Source organism: Hypanus sabinus, chromosome 11 (genome assembly GCF_030144855.1).
Source record: "Hypanus sabinus isolate sHypSab1 chromosome 11, sHypSab1.hap1, whole genome shotgun sequence".
NCBI lineage: Eukaryota > Metazoa > Chordata > Chondrichthyes > Myliobatiformes > Dasyatidae > Hypanus > Hypanus sabinus.
In genome coordinates, this window is record NC_082716.1 from 43,630,236 (window position 1) to 43,650,406 (window position 20,171).

Here is a 20,171-nt window from a genome sequence, read left to right on the forward strand (position 1 = left end):
ATTTTTCCTATATAGAATTACATACAAGCAAATAGTTTAAACAATTTGGGTATTTATCACCATGTATTTGTGAATGTTTAAAATTTTACCTGTTAATCTTTCATTGAATTATTATTAGCAACGTAATTATATAAACAACAAATTATAGATTAACTATAAAATACAACATTTTTTTAAACTAGGAGCAAGCTCAACGAAACAAAACTTCTGTAATAAGGAATACTAATTGTCCAGGTATGGAATGGGTAAATTTTCTCAGTTTTTGGGAAGTTGCTGTCTGTTCATGTCAGTTTTGATTAAATATATTAAATTTCTTAATTTGAATGTGTAGCATGGGAGAAAAGTATCTTTATAAGGCTAAAATGCAACCACTAATTTCCTCTATTTATAACCAACTAAATTTGAATTTTCTTTTGAATATATTGTGCATAGTTTAATTATTAATCGATCAGATTGAAATTTTAACAATTCAATCTGATTAGATTGCGCATGTAAAGTATGTTCTGTTGATAACCTCCCTTTAGCTGATATTTCTTGGCAGTTCTTGCCCAATATTGCTGTCAGTTTTGTAAGATACTTACTGAAGAAAAATCTAAAATTCACAGTGAAAATACACTATTTTGCCAACTTTTTTCCTGTTGCTTTCAGTAATAAGAACTTGCATAGGAAAAAGATAATGCCATAGGTTTCTTTAGTGCATTCTGAAACTGTGACAGGCCTGCACTTTACCACTCTATTTTATATCCACAAACTTCTGAACACACTGCCCTTGGTTTTGAATGTCTTCAAAGATGGAATAAGTATGGGTAGTAATCTAGTGAAGAGAGTTGTAAAGAATCACTACCATATGGTTGAAGAAATATCTCCCTATCTCATTGTCAAATGCCACATTGCTGATTTTGTGACCTCAGGATGTACCAGATTCAGTACGATTTGTGTGTCTAAATCTGAATACCTTTAAGTTCCTAACTCTGGGGAACAGGTCTATTCAATGAAGTTTCATTGATTAGCCCTGGCATCCTTGGACTTGGTCTAGTACATCTTTGAATAAGTACAAGAAACTATAACCACAAGTTTCACAAAGGGTGTATATATTTGCAACAAGATTCCCTTACTCTTTTGTTCCAACTGCCTTGCAAAAGTGATCTTCAGTAATTTGTGTGAAAAAAATTCTTTTCTTCCACTCCTAAAGGCTCATTTAATATTACTCCACCCTGCCTCTTTGAGCTTCCTGGATTAGTTTCTTAACCTTTAGTCGGGCCAGCCTCTCCTTATGGCTGATATTTTTTATCCAGGCAACATCTGGAGAGGATGAAAGAGGATTGAGCCCCTCTTTAAAGCCTCCACATCTTTCCTGTAATGTGGCAACCAGAACTGCACACAGTGCTCCAAATGTAACTTAACCGATGTTTTATGAACTTGCAGCATGACTTCCCAATTTTACTCGGTGCCTGACCAATGAAAGCAAGTTGGCTGTGTGCACTTTCTTTACCACCCTATCTACTTGCGTGCCTCTTTCACGTAGCTATTGACTTGCACCCCAACATTCCACAGTTCATTAATGCCCCCAAGGATCCTTCTGCATGCTGTATGTGTTCCCCTTACCCGTGACCTCCCAAAGTGTAATACCTCACACTTTATCCGATTAATCTCCTTCTACCATTTGTCTACCCATATTTGCAACTGATCTATACCCTTTGGATAACTTCACTATTTACAATCTTGTTCATTTTCGTCATCTGTAAAATTTACTGATCAGCCCAGATATATTTTTATCAAATTGGTGGTGGTTGGCATCCATTTGTCTCGAAGAATAATGGGTGATGATCATCATCACAAGCCTGGGCGGAAGGAATGGAGATGCTCAGTTATCTGGATTCCCCCTCTCCAGTGTAGTCTTGGCTGCTGAGCTGCTGGAAGGATGTTCAATGACGTCCAGCCACCTTTGGGGCTCCACTCTGGATTTGCTGTTTGGGTTTACTCCCATAGCCTTTGTCTCTCCCGAGGCTGCCCACATGGCTATCAGGGAATTTACCCATAGTTGGGCATCAGGGCGTGTTCACACACCAGTGGGTCTGTGTGTTATGTGTGCTGAGGCCAGACCTCCTCCCCATCCTCTGTAGTTCAGCCTGAGTCCAAAAGGAGTTCAGTTTCCGTGTGTTGCCAGCGAGGAGGCACTACATGAGGCTTGCTGTTGGAGAGGCTATGTACTGGCAGGGAGCCCTTTTCGCAAGACTGCTAGCCGGCGATCAAAGCTGAAAGTGAGAGTGACAAGCACTACCCACTACACGATCACACTGGATGTGTCACAACCACCATTTTAACACCACATCTAAATTACATACATCACAAACTTAGTTATCAGCACCGATCCCTAGAAAATGATAAAGACTGAAAATGAAAATGGAAAAAATGAGGTGGTTCTCTTTGGAATCGAGAAGTGAGGGGTGGTGTTCAAAATGTAAAATCTTCTCATCTGGAATCACTGACTGAAAGAATGATGGAATTTGCTTCAGGAATAACATTCCAGAGAATAGCTCAAAGGAATAAAATTACTTAAGTCAATTAGCCAATTTATTAAAAAGGGAAATGGAGGTAATTGGATAGAACTGTCATAGACCCAAATTGGATTAAATTTACTTTTAGGAGTTATTTGATAGACTCCTTCACATGATCATGAAACTGAAAACAAATTATTGAATTGGCTGAATAATTAGACAAACTATGTAGATAATAGACCATCTGTTGATATTGGCAGATTGTGATAAGTTGTGTTCCAAAAGGGTGTGTATTGGGAAGCGATATTCAGTTTATTTGTAAATAATAGTGTTGCAAAGAAAGCCTCAATTTAGTTTGCTGATGACTAAAAAGGGGGTAGTATTGATGGAGCTATTAAATGTAATATTTGAGGACATGTAGATTTCACCCAGACAGCACCCTAGGAACTGAGGGGTAGCAATACTTACTGCCACACCCCCTGTGCCATCCATTAGATATGTGACACAGAAGAAAGATATTGGTCAGGCTATATTTGGAGTATTATGAGCAGTTTTGGACACTTACCTAAGAAAGGATCTGTTGGCATGGATAGAGTCCAGAAGGAGTTCATGGCAATGGTCCTCAGGTTAATGTATGAGGAGCATTTGATGGCTCTGGGTCTGTACTCACTGGAATTTAGAAGAATGAAGGGGTCTCTTTGAAACGTACCAAATATTGAAAATCCTAGATGAAATGAACATGGAGAGCATGTTTCCAATAATCAGAAAGTCTAGGACTGGAGGGCACAGCCTCAAAATATAAGGACATCCCTTTAGAACAGAGATACAGAGGAATTTCTTTAGCCAGATGGTAGTGAATCTGTGGAATTAATTGCTACAGATAGTTGGGTTGTGGAAGCCAAGTCATTGTTTTCTTAAAGCGGATATTGATAGGTTTTGATTAGTAGGTGTGTCAAAGGTTATGGGGAGAATGGGGTTGCGGGGTAGGGGAGGAAATCTAACAGCAGAATACTCTTATCAGCCAAATAGTCTACTCTGCTCTTTTGTCCTATGGTCTCATGTTTTTAATAAGCAAATGGATAAAATTCTGGCAAACTAATTTCCATTCAGATGAATGTCAATTCATTCACATTAGACTCGAATCATGGAGCCAGATAGCACAGATACAGGCTCTTCACCTCAGAGTCCATGTCAACCACAGTGCCCAGCCAGCTTTACTCAAATTCCTGCATTCAGCCCATAAGTGCTGGGCCTCCATGTCCACATCCAAGTATTTCTTAAATGATAATTGTACCTGCCTCAACCACTTCCATATCTCATTCCATATAAACACCACCCTCTGGAAACAGTTGCAACTCAAGTCCTTTTAAGTCTTTCCCCTCTCACCGTAAATCTATGCCTCCAAATATTGGGCTCTATCTACCCTGGTGAAAAATCTGAACATCTACCTCATCCATGCCTGTTTTAAATAATTCTACAATGTCATCCCTCATTCCTAACATTGTAAACCCATTGTATGTTTCCTTTTTCTTGATCACAGCCTCAATATCTTGCATCACCCAAGCACACCCTTTGCCCTAACAGGATATTATTGTCTCTAAACTTATGATATAACACTCTTAAAAGGCTGCCACTTGCAATTCATTCCTTTCCCTTCAAACACTCTATCCTAATAACCGCCTGCTAGATCCTGCCTAATTCCCCCAAAATTAGTCCTGCTTCAATTTAGAATGCTAACCAGCGGATCTGTTTTAAACTTTTCCTTCACTGACTGATAAATTATGTTCACAAGTGATTGTGTTGATTTCAGTGTCGTAAAACACCACTCCTGTTGTGATAGCACATCTATCTCAGTTATTTTATACCTCCCTTTACAGGCTTTTATCGTGTTTCACCTAAAGTGTGTTCTGTGTCTGTTATTTCTCTTCCAGAGTATAATGAGAGTTTTACACTGAATATTAACAGAAATCATCGTGGATTTAAACGAATAATTCAGACAAAAGGAATTAAATTTGAAGTATTTCATAAGGGGTAAGGATCTTAGTATCAGTTTACATATCAGTGCATATGTACAGTATTTGTTCCTATTTACCTTATATAAATTCCTGATTATTTTCTTCCTCAAAAGTACTGTTTAATGTTTATTCTTTCTTTTGGTTCACTGCTGATCCTATTCTGGTTACAGTTCTGGATTTCAGCATATCAACATGGGACAGGAGTTGCTATGTTTTGCAAGGTTGATTTTCTCATACAGCATTTATTGCTCTGGTTTGTTTTACAGTGGATTTTTCAGGAGTGATAAACCCGTTGGAACTGCACAGCTAAAACTGGACAAGCTAGAAACTGAATGTGAGGTCAGAGAAATTGTGGAGGTAGAGTACTATATCATTTTATCCCAAAATAACTGCCTCTTTAAACAGTTGCATCTATGTAATGGAACTATTTTCATAGTGTCATTAGATAGAAAATTCCAGGAACTTGACCTAGCATTGTTGTGGAAATGGCAGTGTATTTCTTACTCACTATAATGAGTTCCCTTGGTAATGAAGTTGCAGTTGGTGGCATTTCCATGTGTGTCTTGTTCTGGTCTTGCAGGGAGGTAGTGTTTGAATAAGCTTTAGCAAATACCAGTACAGTAAGCAAATCCTGTCATACTGTATTAGTAATAGAGGAAATGAACAATAAAGATTGGGAGTTCTGCATTATCCTATGTGTAGAAATGTCTTCTAAGGGTGGTGAATCTCTGGAATTCTCTGCATCTGACAGTGCTGGAGGCCAGATCATTAGACACATTTAAGATGGAGACACAAGTATTTGAAATATCAAACAATTGAGGTGATTAGTAACTGGGCATTGAAGTTGAAGCCAGCATTTGATCAGTGAATGGTGGAGCAAGCTTGTGAGGGCCACAGTGTCCTACTCCTGCTCCTATTTTCTTGTGTTCTTGAATGCTCTGTATCGACTTAGGTAATTCCAGAATTCATATTTTGCTTGATATTGAAGTAGAAGTGTAATGAGGTTGCAAGTAGTTGGATTCTCTTGCTAAGGTATTCATTAACCTGCCACAATTCACAGGTGTTTGAATCAAAAAATAAACTGCTGGAGAAACTTGGTATGTGGTGCAACATGTGTAGAGGCATAGAGATGGTTGATGTTTCTGATTATGACATGCATTGCTGCTTGCAGGCAAATAATGTTTCACTTTTGAGGATTTGTCAATGGAATTGAACATTGTGCTTTAGGCATTACACATGGAAATTCTACATGAAAATCTAAAATGATTGTTTCCTACCCACAAATATCACAACTAACTTCCTTTATGCGACATATTACTCCAGACAGTGTAAGGCTTTTTCGTTTATTCCCATTGTCCTTAGTTTAACCAAGGCACCTTGGTGTCTCACTTGGTCAGATGCTACCTGATGTCAAAGACAGACGTGCTCATTTTGTCTCAGTTCAGCTCTTCCCTATTTGGATAAAATTTATAATGAGGTCTGAGCCAGCCAACCATGGCAAAACTCTTGAGTTAAAATGTTAATAGCAAGTGCATTTTTATAGTATCTTTGACAACGCAGGTGACCCTCACATTACAGGGAATGCTTTTCTGAAAATCAGTTGGAATTGTATTTACCATGTTATCTGGGTGTGTAAAGAAACATAGATTGAAAAAGAAAACTATTAAAAAACTCTGCAGTTGCTGGAAATCTAGAGCTACACACACACAATGCTGGAGGGACTCAGCAGGTCAGGCAGCATCTATGAAAATGAATAACAGTTAATGTTTCAGGCTGAGACCCTTCTGGACTCAAAATTTGATTATTCTTTAATTTCATGAGAATTAATTCTATTTTATATCTCAAATTTTTAGATAGTGATTTATGAATTCTACAAGTGAACTTCCAGAACCTGATTGGCTTGTAAGGATCACCTGTAATTTCCATCACTTGACTGATGATTGGGAGTTAGTTGCCAGAATAGATTGCTCTTGCTTTTTGTCAGCAGGACCATCTTGGTCAAGTTTCTATATTATTTATTAGTTATCAGTATCATAACTGTAGCAGAATAGCTTGGCTAGAGAGTGACCAGCTTAGAAGCTCACCTCTTTAGTATTCTAGACAGAATGCAGTTTAAGCCCCTGATCTGTTCTGAATCAAATTATCTAGATGGCAGGGGTGTTGGGCAGAAAATGTTCACAGGTCATCAGCCTCCACCTTAGGTAGAAGAGAATGGCAGCTTCAAGAAAGAAAAGCCCTTGTTTGTAGTGTTAATTGATTTCTAGCTTTTTCTGATTGTATGTAGCTGGATGACAAAGTCATTGCTTTTTCTGTTTAGCTCAGTTACATATTTGTAGTCTTGCATGTCACTGTGATCATTGTGTACAGGGTATTCCTAAAGGTTTTTAATGTTTTAGCTTGGGCATTTCCCTAATATATGAAAAAGTCTTGAAAGCTGAATCACAGCTTGCAAAGATCATAGATTTGTCATATTTTGTGTTGGCTGATCCAGATTTGCTGCTGACGACTTCCTATAACCTCTTAGAGAAAAATAATTTCCCTTCCTAATCTCTTCCAGTGGTGTCTGTTAAATAAGCATTTACTTAGACTAGATTGGATTTGGCCAAAAGCAATAAGCTAAGAAGTCAAATCTAGGGTGCCAATGCTCATAATCTGTTAAATGATTATGCAAGTTGCAAATACTATTTCTATTGCAACATGGAAGAGTACAAATCTATATTGCAAGTTCATAAACAATGTATTCTATTGAAAACTGAAATTTTTTAAAGCAACTTTTTTTTGATTTGAAGATATTTAAAAATAAATGAAACGTCACCACAATTTTACAGTGTTTTGTAAAACATTATTCATACCCAATAAGGAGCTAATATTGTACAAAAATTTGTTCAATTAGAACTAAAATACAAAGCTAGTGTAAAAATTAATTAATATGGGGATCATGAAGACCTGAAAAATTAATCTATCTTTTAAGATGTCTGAAAATAAAATGAAAACAAATGTAGCAAGTATCAACCAGTGTATAATTTCTAACATTCATTCTAATTGCAAAGGAATTCATCGCCATAGGTTTCTTAATTGCAATTATTCTTTCTCATTTTGTTGAGTTTATATTCATAGCAAAGTCTATTTATTGTGGTTGTGCCCTGCTTTTGTTTTTGCAATTGGTGACTTATTTAATTTGCATGACTTGACTAAGTTTCATTTGGGTGTATTTAGAGCTGGAAAAGCTTTGAGATGCTAATGTTTAAAAAAATGCTTTAAAATCTTTTGCCATTATAGGCCTGGGAGCAAAGGATCTGTTTGGAGAGATGCGAGTTAGGCATCCGAAAGCTCACATATTCCCACACAGATTTTTTACTCCCAGTTGAAGGAAGAGCAGCAAGCCCCTGATGGGCAAAGCACACAGCTCAAGGTTTTCAAGATGCTTTCAACAAGGGTAACATCAAAATCACCCTGAAAAAATTTAACACTACATCTTTAAGAACTGGGAAGACATTGCACTCAATAGCTGCACCTGGATGAAGTCTGTTCAAGAGGAACCTGCATATATTATACCAACCTCCACTGTGCTGCAAAGAACAAGCAGCAGCTGCAAAAGAGGAATGAAGAACTGAAAGACCCAACCCCTGACTTGTGTCCACACTGCACCTGAATGTGTGGATCTCAGATCGGCCTTTACAGCTACCCAAAGATCCACCGTTAGACAACCCCTTAGGAGAATACTTGACTTGTGATTGCACTATGTACATAGGCTAATTTTAATAACATTTCAGATACTGCTTTAAAAAGTTGTCCTGTTTTATACATTTTGTAGATTCTCTCTATTGAGGTACTTTTCTCTGAAGGTCATTTGTTGATCTGTCCTTAGATTTTTGATGGCAGGAAATCAACTGGTGGTCGGTTGGAATTGAAAGTTAGAATCAGAGAACCTCTCCAGGGTCAAGATATGCAAACTACAACAGAAAAGTGGCTGATTCTGGACCCAATCGCGCGGTGAGAATATGCAGGTAAATTTTTTTCTCAGTATAAGGTGGGATAGGAGTACAATCCAGTCCTATTTGTTTCTGTAAGTGCAGGAATCCTGAATTTAATCAGGTATGCTATTTTCTGTATGTTACTTTGTGTAACTGTTTTTAGCCTAAAACAAAAACTGCTTTTCAATAATGTGTTGGGCTGAAGGATCAGACATGCAGTACACTCAATTTGATTTACTATAATATATAACTTGAGAATTCATGGCACATTTAAGTAAAATATTGAGAAATCCTATTTTGCCGAATTTTTACTCGGTTACATTTCTTGTGCAAAAGAATGGTAGGTTGCAAAGGTATTACCAACAGCCAGCATATACCTAATGTGATTAGAGTGGAATTTAGTTTGAGTCACATCTCAGCAGCAGCACACTTTTAAACCTTCAACAGGATTATTCTGTTTTTCATACCACAACTTGTGAGTAGAATGAGTAGTTTATAGGAGTGAGGATTATTAAAGCTATTGGGGACAAAGCATTGGTGGAGGCAAAAGATATTCATTTGTGTTTCAGGTTAAGATACACCAACTTGGATTGATCCTGATGCAGGGTCTCAACCCAAAACAACATGTGCCTTTTGTCTTCACAGATGCTTCATTCACAAAGCCACATTTCTCCCAATATAGTTTCTTGTCCCAGATTCCAGCATCGGCAGTGCTTCTTATTTTCTGACAACTTAAGATCAAAATAGATGATGAAAACATTAATGTAGCTCCTTGACTACTGAAAATAAGAGAAAAGAGAGAAATAGGAATTACTTGAAGATTATATTAAAATAAAATACATAATTAAAAAGGCAAAATGAATTGAGAGAGCAAGTTAACAATGTGCCAAATAGAAAAGTAAATTTTAAATTAAGTAGAAAGTACTGTTTTACCAACCAAGGAGACTGTTTGCCATTACATCACTCTGAATTTTCACTCCCAGCTTGTGTTGCAAATTTAATATGCAATCGATGTTCAAATGTACCAAATCCTTAAAATGAAGAGCAGAGAAGCATGTATTGAACAACAAATTTCACAAAGTCCTGGCACACCTCTCAAGCTGTTGAACTTGCTCAGGTTGTACATCAGTAACAGTGTGTACAGTAGCAATGCCATTTACTTTGCGTTGCATGCTGGTTTGTTACTGTATTACTACAATGAGGACACAAATTAACATGTATGAGTATTTCAAATAATGTTCATTCAGTGTTGATATATGATAAAATGTTGGACAAAACTAATGTATTTTTCTTTTTTTAATAAACAGATCGATTTGTGACATCTACCCACCTCTCACCTGCTACAGAATGGAACCGAATATATAATTATGAATTGTTGCTATTGCCAATTTACGCATAAAAAGCCAAAGATGTTGTGAAGTACACTGTATGCTGTATTTCATTAGTAATGTGCAAATACAAAGTTGCCATTAATGTAACGGGTAAGAGCAAGGGAATGTACAAAATAAAAATAAATTAATGATGAACTTGCTACATTTTAACTTCAATTGTTATAATTTGCCTCCTTATAATTTAGTACTTAAGAGTTCCACAGCGCCTTAAAGATTTACAGGCAAAATGTGTTATATTTATCTTGATTAGACTGTTTTGAAAGTGGAAGTTACAAGAAAATGTGTTAAAATATTAAAAACATAATTTAACTTACTTTGTTATTGAGGGTTTGACTTCCTTTGAATTCTCATTAACCATTTTTTGTTTTGATAACCTGAAAAAATCAGGTATTACAGGCAGTAAGTAGCCATGTCTTGCACTGTAATTTACATCAGTGCAATGTTAATCTAATACAAAACCAGTTTTTATTTCCATTTTGGTACATTTGGATCTTAATACATATAGGACTCATAACCCTTGTTCTACCTCTTGGCAGTCCCATGGACTCTATGGTGTAGGAGATGATTTATAGGGTAGAAAGTGCACTCTTAATATAAACTTAACAGGTGCCATGTGAAGCTCAATATGTGTATCTAAGTACCTAAGCTTTGGTGTTGCTAAGGTATAATCAAGTGTAACCAGTTTTAATTTTTGTTCGGAGGATGTGGTTACACAGGTTTACATTTGTTGCTCACTCCTAATGCCTTAAATGAATGGCTTTGTAGTTTATTTTAATTTCCTGTCAAATCTCTTTAAACATGTGAGAAGTAATTTAAGTATTAGAGATAGGAGTATTTTTATGGATTGTTGGTATTTTCAATCAAATCAATATATAGTTCCCATCACAAACAAGAGAAAGTCTGCAGATGCTGGAAATCCAAGCAACACACATACAAAATGCTGGAGGAACTCAGCAGGCCCGGCAACAACTATGGAAAGGAGTACAGTCAACGTTTCATGCCAAGACCCTTCAGCATGACCTGCTGAAGTGTCATGGCCCAAGATGTTTATTGTACTGTTTTCCATAGATGCTGCCTGGCCTGCCAAGCTCCTCCAGCATTTTGTGTGTTGAATATATAGTTATTTTTGGATGTGAATCTAAAGCTGTTACACCTGTATGCACTGTATTTTGGTTGATTTATTTTCAGTGTGCAAACTAACAGACTTAAACAGCGTTTGTCTTTTTGAGGTATTAATTTAGTAGAAGTGCATTTGGCATAGACAAACACACTGACATGTAGGCTATAGGTCAATAGATAAACTAGTTAGAACTTGATGGAACCATAAACCATACTGCTTTGAATATATTGTTTAAAAATTACACAAATGAACTGACAATCAGCGAGACCAGACTATTTAGCTTGCTACATCAAAAGGCAAACAGTACAGTCAATATCCAAAACCATTCACCAGAACTGGAAAAGTGGGAAGATAAATTGTAGTGTAATTTAAATTGTAGTCAAGAAAATAAATGGAATGTCAGTAATAGGGCTGAAATGGTTGCCAGCACAGGTTTAAGGTGCTGGGGAGTAGGTCGAGAGGAGATGTCAGGAGTAAGTTTTTTTACTCAGAGTGGTGAGCGTGTGGAATGGGCTGCCAGCAATGGTGGTGGAGGCAGATACGATAGGGTCTTTTAAGAGGCTTTTAGATAGGTACATGGAGCTTAGTAAAATAGAGGACTATAGGTAAGCCTAGTAATTTCTAAGGTAGGGACATGTTTAGCACAACTATGTGGGCCGAAGGGCCTGTATTGTGTTGTAGATTTTCTATGTTTCTAACAGGAGGGAGGCCAGAAGCAATATGAAGTTCCTTAAAGATAAACCCCACCAAGTCATTCTAGAGTAGCCAAAGTAACTTAAATTCAATAGCCCTACTGTAAAAATTACCCCTTTTAAGGATAGGCAAGGAGGGGGAATAGCAAATTAATTTTACTTCTGAGAACTGTCAACAATAAAAGAAGCCCCATTTCTGGAAAAAATTCATAAACCTGGACCATGAATACTTGTATCCGTAGATGAGCATTTCCAGCACGTCACAAATATTGAAATCTGAAGTATGATCAAAAGGGACAGTGTTTATTTTTTTCTTCCTCCTCACTGGGAAAATTGAAACTAATGAGTTCAATTAATACCTTCCTAATTTTAAGGTACCAAAAAAAACTTTACTAGTACATGCTCTCCCCCCCCCCCACCCCACCATCATTGCCTATACCTTGTATACCAAATAAACAGCAAGTTTTCAGAATACTGTTAACAAAAAGACATACAGATTTATGCAAGAATACTTTATTGCTGTTGTGTATTTAATGTGATAAATACTTAATTGGTATTCAATGAGGTTTTATTAGGAAACCATTTATTTGTAACCAGTTTCTAAAGTGCACATTTGACTTCTGCCAATACAAAAACTAAATTGAAATGAAACAGCATTTCACTTGAATGTACAATGATTTTGTATGTCTTATATGCAAGGTAAAACCACATTTCCAGTCAGTGATATACAATTGAAGGAAATAGGCTGAACTAAGCTAATAATGTCTATTTACTGATTCTTAAAAAGCCAATACTAGAGTTGTTTTTAAATAAAGGGAACATTTATTTACCTTATATTAACTATTCTTGAATTGCAAATGTCTCTAAATGCAAGAAAACAGATATACAGTGTATTTGGCTTTTAAACAACCATATTTTACATTTACTTACAGGAGTTCATTTGCCCAAGATTCTGCTTAATTCTGGCACAAAGGATACTTTCCTCTACTTGGAGACTGCCCATAACAGCCCAATTGAAGCAGATTCTTCCCATGAAGGCTTTAAACACTAGTCCCTGTATATATGAACAATATTACCTGAGGTGCCCATGCACCAGCAAATACAATTAATACAGCTGATACGAAATGCAGTATGGCTGAGAAAGTCATTAATTTTCTTTTAGAGTAATCTGTTTATACACTATCTTTATTTCATGGCTAGAGATTACCACAATGTTCCATTATGTGGTTTACAAGGCATAGGTTAAGTGCTTCAAAATTTCAGACATACATTATATACAACCTAAATATATTAACTGCTGATTGTGTCAGGGAAGTAGTGATACTGAGGTCATAAAGTATTTCTGTATTCTTCTCATATAATAGTGTCATAATACCCACTTGTACCCATTTTATTTCAAATTGAAAACTTGTCTCAGAATCCTGAAGAATGATAAGCGGTTAATCCAGACAATGTAAACCAGTAGAAATCAAAGTTCATTCATGCTTCAGAACGGCGTCACCTTCAACCAAAGGATTAAGTCCACATTTAATAGAAAGTTGAAAAACAGGTAACCTGACCTTCATTACATCAACAACAATGATCTATGGTGCATAGTAGATTCAGCAATAATGGAGCACCAAATCAGTTTTGTCATACCAATAGTCTAAAGTGCAAATGTTTTTAGTCAGAGCAATGCACACCAGTGAGATGGAAAAGTTTTTCAGGTTTCTAGGAGAAGCTCTCCAGAATGTAAAAGATCAGTTCCATCACAACTGGCCCTTCACTCAGCTGACATGCTCCACCATGGATAACTGGAACCAAAGCGCTGTCAAGATCATTCATGTATTGTGAAGGAAGAGGTTGTCCATTGCTACCAGTTTGGTATCCAACCTGATTAAGGAAATAGAGATTTGTGGATCAAAACACAAAAATACAACTGCAGATGCTATGGATCAAAGAACACGTACACAACGTTGGAATGGCCCCATTCCTGATGAAGGGTCTCGGCCCAAAACATTGGCTACTCTTTTCTCACAGATGCTGCCTGACCTGCTGAGTTCTTCCAGTGTTGTGTATGTATTCTAGAGATTTATGGAAGTAGGTTTTCACAACAGAAGTTATAAAAACGAATTTCCATAACACCATTGAATCAAATGAAATATTTTACACTCAAAGGTACTCAATTCAAGATGACAGCAACTTCTAAATAAAAAAACTGAGGATTACATTTAATACATGGTTAACCTACTGCATTATAAGGTTTATAGTTAACAATTTGGACATTTCATGCAAGTGGGGAAACTAATATACAAGTTATTAATCCCATCCATCTCAATTTGAATCAGGAATGAATCAATCTTTTACACTTACATTTCATGCCAGTCTATTCCATAGTATCAAAAATATATTACAATGTCCTAAATTCCTTCAGAAAAGTATATTTTGTAACTTTTAACATTCACACTGTTTAAATCTCTTCATTCACTTCCCACCATCATAATCCTATTTTCACTTTAATTTCTTTCAAAATATACCTGATGAGAAGGCCATTAGAAGAGCATGATATAGATCAAAACCTAGACCAAAGGTCAAGACTTGCATCACACACTTACACAAAGATTGGTGTACAGGTCATTATTTTCCCTCCTTCCCGTCCTATAAGTTGAATTTCAGAAAAGCAACTTCTTTGGTATTAAGGTGCAATTAGGTTTTCAAGATGCTTTCAATCAACAAGGTGAGATAGTTCTGAAACCCTATTCTGTAAATAATGCACTGTTTAATTTTACTAAACTTGAAGCAATGAAATTGCAAACTGAAATCTTAAAATTCAGATATAAATTTTATAGGAAGTCAAAGCCTACAATGCTTAATTTAACTGAACACTACACCTAACTTACAGCACTAATTTTACCTCCAAAGTAGCCAAATTACAGTAATTTACAGCCTTGTCTTTTTGTTAGCATAAAAATTTAGACTTTTGTACCTGGTCTGAATCTAGTGTGACACGGAGGCCCAGTTTTGATTTTCCATCTTCTTTTAGCAGTTTAAGGTGGGGACAGAGTGCCAAGCAAAATGCCTTGGCCATATTCTCTGCAAGTTTGCTGTGATCTGCTGGGTCACTAAGATCGCTTGGTTGTTCCTCACTCTGCAGGAAGAACACCTTAATAAGAAAAGATGACCAGTTTAATTACTTTAAATGAAATGGAATGCAATTCATAAACTTAAATTTATATAAAACCATAAGGCACTTTAAGGCATACTAATAAAATCTGAAACAATCACATACAGATGAATGGACATGTGACCAGAAGCTGATATGCTTATAGTGTCCTGTAAGTGTTCAGCCCCCAACTCTGTTCATACACACACACACATAAACACACACGCTCACACACTACAGAGAAATATTGGCAACAAGAGCAGAGCTACAAGTGAATTGATGTTTACAATGACAAATAACCTACACACTTAGAAAACCCAAAGACTGTTGCATAAAAACACCTCACAGCACCTTTGATGGCTGCAAGATACCGTGAAGTATGGTACTGCAGAGTGTCAAATGACTTCACAGAATTCCACAGAACTTGCATGGAAAAAGGGTTTGTGTTTGAGGGATGAATGGCTTTTTAAAGATTAAAATCTCATTTGTACAGGCTTGAAATTATTAAATAATGACCAAATACTGTTATACAAATACTGGTTAGGTATCTGATGGAATAATGATACTTATGAAGAGAATTTCCTGAATAAATAGGTGATTGATGACAGCAAAAAACACACTCTTCTGCAGATGGGACAGGAAATGCCTGGAAACTTGAGGGGGGAGCAGGAGGGAAACATGAGGGAAGGAGGAGCTGCAAGATGGTGTCTTCCTTCCACCATTTACCTTGAGCTTCCAATGCAAGAATTTGATGTTCTCAACTCTTTCACAAATGTTCCCTGACCAACTTAGATAGCAATGGGTACTCAAGTATCACTGAGAATGATACTTCTCTTTAAAGAAAAGGCTTTAAAAATATACTTGTATATTTGTTTGCTCCATGACAGCTAACCCCCTCAGTTGGAAGAATCAAAGTAAATTTCCAAAACCCAGCACTCAAGCCTCTATTCATTAAGCATCTGCATGACCCTCAGGCAGACAGAGGAAACGCCATTATTGTCCCATAATAGTAAATTGTTATCCTCTCATGAGCATGCTCATTTTCAAGTAAGTTTAAATATCTGGTCACTGAAAAATCCTCAAGATAAACTCATAAGTATTAACAGTGGAATAGAAAAAAATGTACAACATTGGTTTGCTTCCATTTCCCACAAAGATAGACTAGGCAAGCATGACATTGTAAAAGATCATAGAGTACATCAAAAACCAAAGAGAAATTCCACAGAACACAAATCTAGAGAGTTTCACACTAACTCAATGCTGAATGTAAAAATGTATTTGTGTATTTTCTCAAAAGGTACACCACAGAGATAAAATTATTTTATTCTATTAAAAAAAAAACTTTCCACCTTATCTGGTGTCCTGTGACCGCCTAGTCAATGTGACTGAGGTTGACTTTACTCTGAAAGTCTAATAATTGACCTAACTGAATCAAACTACTCTCTCAAAACACAACAAAATGACCATCCAGTCTAGACACCAAGGCAATGGACTTGAAAAGCCCCACACTAGCATGGGCTTCTGTATCCAAGCTGAGAGAGCTGTCCCATAGACTAATACAGCCTGCTAGTTACACTTCTACAACAGTGTTTCACCCAACACTCCAGATGGCAGGATGGACAGTAAAGATCAGTGTATAATATACTGGTGAGAAAAAATAGTCCTGGAAATGCTCAACGTGTAATCTGCTCCTCACAGGTTTAATGGCATCAGATCAACCACAGGGAAGAAATACTCTTAATTTACCATCTATTGTCCCCTCACAGATAGGGAATCATTAGTCTACATCGAACATCCCAAGAGAAGGAAGTTATTTAGCCACTTAAACCCATACGACTGTTCAGAAGATGATGGGTGACTTATGATCCAATTCCATGCACCTGCCATCCATTAATATTTTGGTTTCCAAAAATTCACCGATCTCAGTGTTATGATTAAATGACCATAGAAAGGGTGCAGAGGAAATTTACAAGGATGTTGCCTGGATTGGGGAGAATGCCTTATGAGAATAGGTTTGAGTGAACTTGGCCTTTTCTCCTTGGAGCGAAGGAGGATGAGAGGTGACCTGATAGAGGTGTACAAGATGATGAGAAGCATTGATCGTGTGGCTAGTCAGAGGCTTTTCCCCAGGGCCGAAATGGTTACCACAGGTTTAAGGTGCTGGGAAGTAGGTACAGAGAGATGTCAGGGGTAAGTTTTTTACTCAGAGAGTGGTGAGTGCATGGAATGGGCTGCCGGCAACAGTGGTGGAGGCAGATACGATACTGTCTTTTAAGAGGCTTTTAGATACGTACATGGAGCTTAGTAAAACAGAGGGGTATAGGTAAGCCTAGTAATTTCTAAGGTAGGGACGTGTTTGGCACAACTTTGTGGGCTGAAAGGCCTGTATTGTGCTGTAGGTTTTCTCTATATCTATGTTTCTATGACCGAGCAACAAATGCCATATCAAAAGTGTCCTAAATTTAAATACTTAAGGTGGATTGTCAGTCTTTTCCCTCAGTGTAGTGAATCTACAGCTAGAGAGCATAAGGTAAAAGGGGAGTTCTTACACAAAGAGCAATGGGTATACAGAACAAACTGCCAAAGGAAGTGGTAGAGGTGAGTAATGTTTAAAAGACATTTAAACAGGTAAACAGACAATAAAGGTTTAGAGAGTTATGGACCTAACGTATAGACTTCTCTCTTCCGAAAGACCTAGAATTATTCCTAGGTCCATTTCCCCCACTCCCAGAATCATCAAGCACAGAAATAGTTTCAATATATCCTCTCAGTTCCATTCAATATCATTTAAATTCTAGGTAGTACAATAGATTTAATTACAAATTACAGATATAACAGTTATACTGTACTCTCTATCACACTCCCTCCACAGGAACACTTATTTTGTCCTTCCAGATTATACACATCTTCTACCTTTTTGAACTCTAGTTTAGAGAGACTACATTTCATAAGCACTTTTGATTATTTTCTGTGCATGGTTCCCAAGTCTTTGGACATACACTGCTTATAGGTGAAAAGGTACTGTACTTTCTGAAGTGGATTCCTTGCGTACACCCATTTGCTTAATCTATTAGTACTTACACATTGAAGCAATACTGAGAAAAGCAAATATGTATTCTGGCTGAAAGTAGTCATACATCTATGTCCCAAGGATGGCTCAGTAGTAACACTATCCCAAGCAGTCACCCCAAGTTATCAAAGACAGAGCTGTCAAATTTAGTAACCAACATGCGGTGGAAGTGAAGAACGCGAATTTAACTCATCCTTCACCATTTACCATTTGTCCCTTCCAGTGTTTTCCATTGTACAGTCCTTAGAGACAATGTTTCGTTACATAGTACCAGTGTACTGAACATAATAGTTCAGTTCACAACTGAAAACTCAAAGAAAATACTAGAACCTGGGAGTGCACCTGGATAGCAGGCTTAAATGGAGCACCCACAATCTTCTATGTGGTGGTGTGCTGGGGCAATGGCATCAACACGGGTGATGCCAACAGGCTTAATAAACTGATCAGAAAGGCTGGCTCTGTTATAGGAGTCAAATTGGACACATTGGAGGCTGTGGTAGAACAAAGGACCCTCCAGAAAACCCTGGCAATTCTGGACAATGTTTCTCACCCACTGCATGCCACCTAGGCTCAAAAGGAGCACTTTTAGTAACAGACCAAGGCAACCGTGCTGCTCCAAAGTGCACAATATGATGTTATTCTTACCTTCTGCCATTTGGCTCTATAATGAGTCAACCCACAGCCGGGGAAGTGATGACCCCGCTTCCTGTTAAGACTGTCTGAGGTAACTTAATTTTTATATTCTTTATTACTTCTAATATTTGTATAACTGTGCACTTGTAATGCTACTGTGACACTATAATTACTTTTGGGATCAATTATCTCTCCATGCAAGAAACTGTCCATCACAATCCATACTCTAATGGCCTAGTTTATCCTTCACTATCATCAAGCCAGAGAACAAACTAGAAGATTGCCAAGAGCAGCATCAGATATTCCCTAAAAAAGGTGGAACCAAACATAGGTGCAATTCTACATCTACATTTACATGCCAACAGCATGCTATTGACTAAGCTAAACATAATACAAATTAGATGTTGGCATATCTAGTCATAAATGATGGCAGCAAATAAGAAAATCATAAATACTGCTATCCTTATGTTTTCCAGAAAGTGACTGTGAAAGTTAAGGATGAATCATTTTCAGCCAGAAAAGACAAATGGATGATTCATCTCATTCTCCTCCTGAAATCCTTATCATTGACTATAGTTTTAAACCAAATTAATTCATTGTAGGTCATATTAAGATCCAGCATCAGAACTGGCTACCACAACCTAAAAAAAAAGCAACAACTCCTCCCCCCTCCCTTCACAGATACTACCCGATCCACTAAGCTCCTTCAGTAAATTGTTAATAACATCAACACATGGGAGCATTAGTCATTACACTTGACCTTTTCCAAGCTAATAAAATCCTTTGATTCAGTCAACTGAGAGGACAGTGAAAAATTCTACTCAATTTTGGATAATCTTAGAAATTAATCTCCACATTTGTTACACCATGGTATGCAAGGTAGGATTCTGACTTTCTGGTCATATCCAATGCAAAATGGGTTTAACCAAGAGTGTACCATTACTGTTTTCTTCATTTTGCTCATCAGAACACTGCATCCCACCTTAAATAAGATTCTCACTGGAGAAGATAATCTTCAGGACAAATAGTAGTAGTAGTAGTCTCTCGAAGTCCGAGGAAGACGAATGTGTTGCATAGTCAACGTCTGTGGGCACACATATGACTTCTGAGGCCGAAGTCCGAAGTACAGATACGGTTGCAGATGCAGCAAGGAACAACGCCTGTTGGAGCAGGAGCGGACACCTTCCTGTGTCTTTCTTGACTCACCCTGAGGTGCTGCAATGTGCTAGTTTGCTTGGAAGTTGTTTGCTGCCTTGGAGCATAGATTGCGCCACTTGGACCGATCAGCAGCAATGTGTTCGAGATCGCGGGGCTGGAGTTTGGCCCACTTAAAAGTTTGACTTGAGGTTGTCCTTGTACCTCTTCCTTGGGCGACCTTGGGCACGGTTGCCCTGCTCCAGTTCTCTGTAGAACAACTGACACGGCATTCTGGACTCATCCATGCGGATCACATGGCTAGTCCATCGGAGCTGAGCCTTCAAAACCTTGGCTTCAATGCTTGTGGAATTGGCTCAGTCCAGGACTGTCAGGTTGGAGATACAGTCTTGCCAGCGGATTTGCACGATTGATCGCAGAGCGCGATTGTGGAATTGTTCAAGCTGTTTGACATGTCTGCGATACAGTGTCCAGGTTTCAC

The 20,171-nt window shown here is 37.5% G+C and overlaps 2 protein-coding genes across 4 annotated transcripts in view; one reads left to right on the forward strand and one right to left on the reverse strand.

Moving 5' to 3' along the window:
* The window catches only part of LOC132401903 (coiled-coil and C2 domain-containing protein 1B-like), a 94,756-nt gene extending 84,739 nt beyond the window's left edge, over positions 1-10,017 (forward strand). For all 3 annotated transcript variants that reach the window (XM_059984244.1, XM_059984243.1, XM_059984245.1), the window contains exons 20-24: positions 183-234; positions 4,430-4,529; positions 4,780-4,870; positions 8,382-8,520; positions 9,795-10,017. In XM_059984244.1, the coding sequence (XP_059840227.1) occupies positions 183-234; positions 4,430-4,529; positions 4,780-4,870; positions 8,382-8,510 (372 nt within the window). In that variant the 3' untranslated portion in view covers positions 8,511-8,520; positions 9,795-10,017. The remainder of the gene's footprint in view (positions 1-182; positions 235-4,429; positions 4,530-4,779; positions 4,871-8,381; positions 8,521-9,794) is intronic.
* An 858-nt stretch (positions 10,018-10,875) lies between these two features.
* The window catches only part of LOC132401902 (zinc finger FYVE domain-containing protein 9-like), a 148,510-nt gene continuing 139,214 nt past the window's right edge, over positions 10,876-20,171 (reverse strand). The window contains exons 17-18 of the mRNA XM_059984242.1: positions 14,656-14,832; positions 10,876-13,562 (exon numbers count right to left, since the gene is read on the reverse strand). Coding sequence (XP_059840225.1) covers positions 13,401-13,562; positions 14,656-14,832 — 339 coding nt within the window. The 3' untranslated portion in view covers positions 10,876-13,400. The remainder of the gene's footprint in view (positions 13,563-14,655; positions 14,833-20,171) is intronic.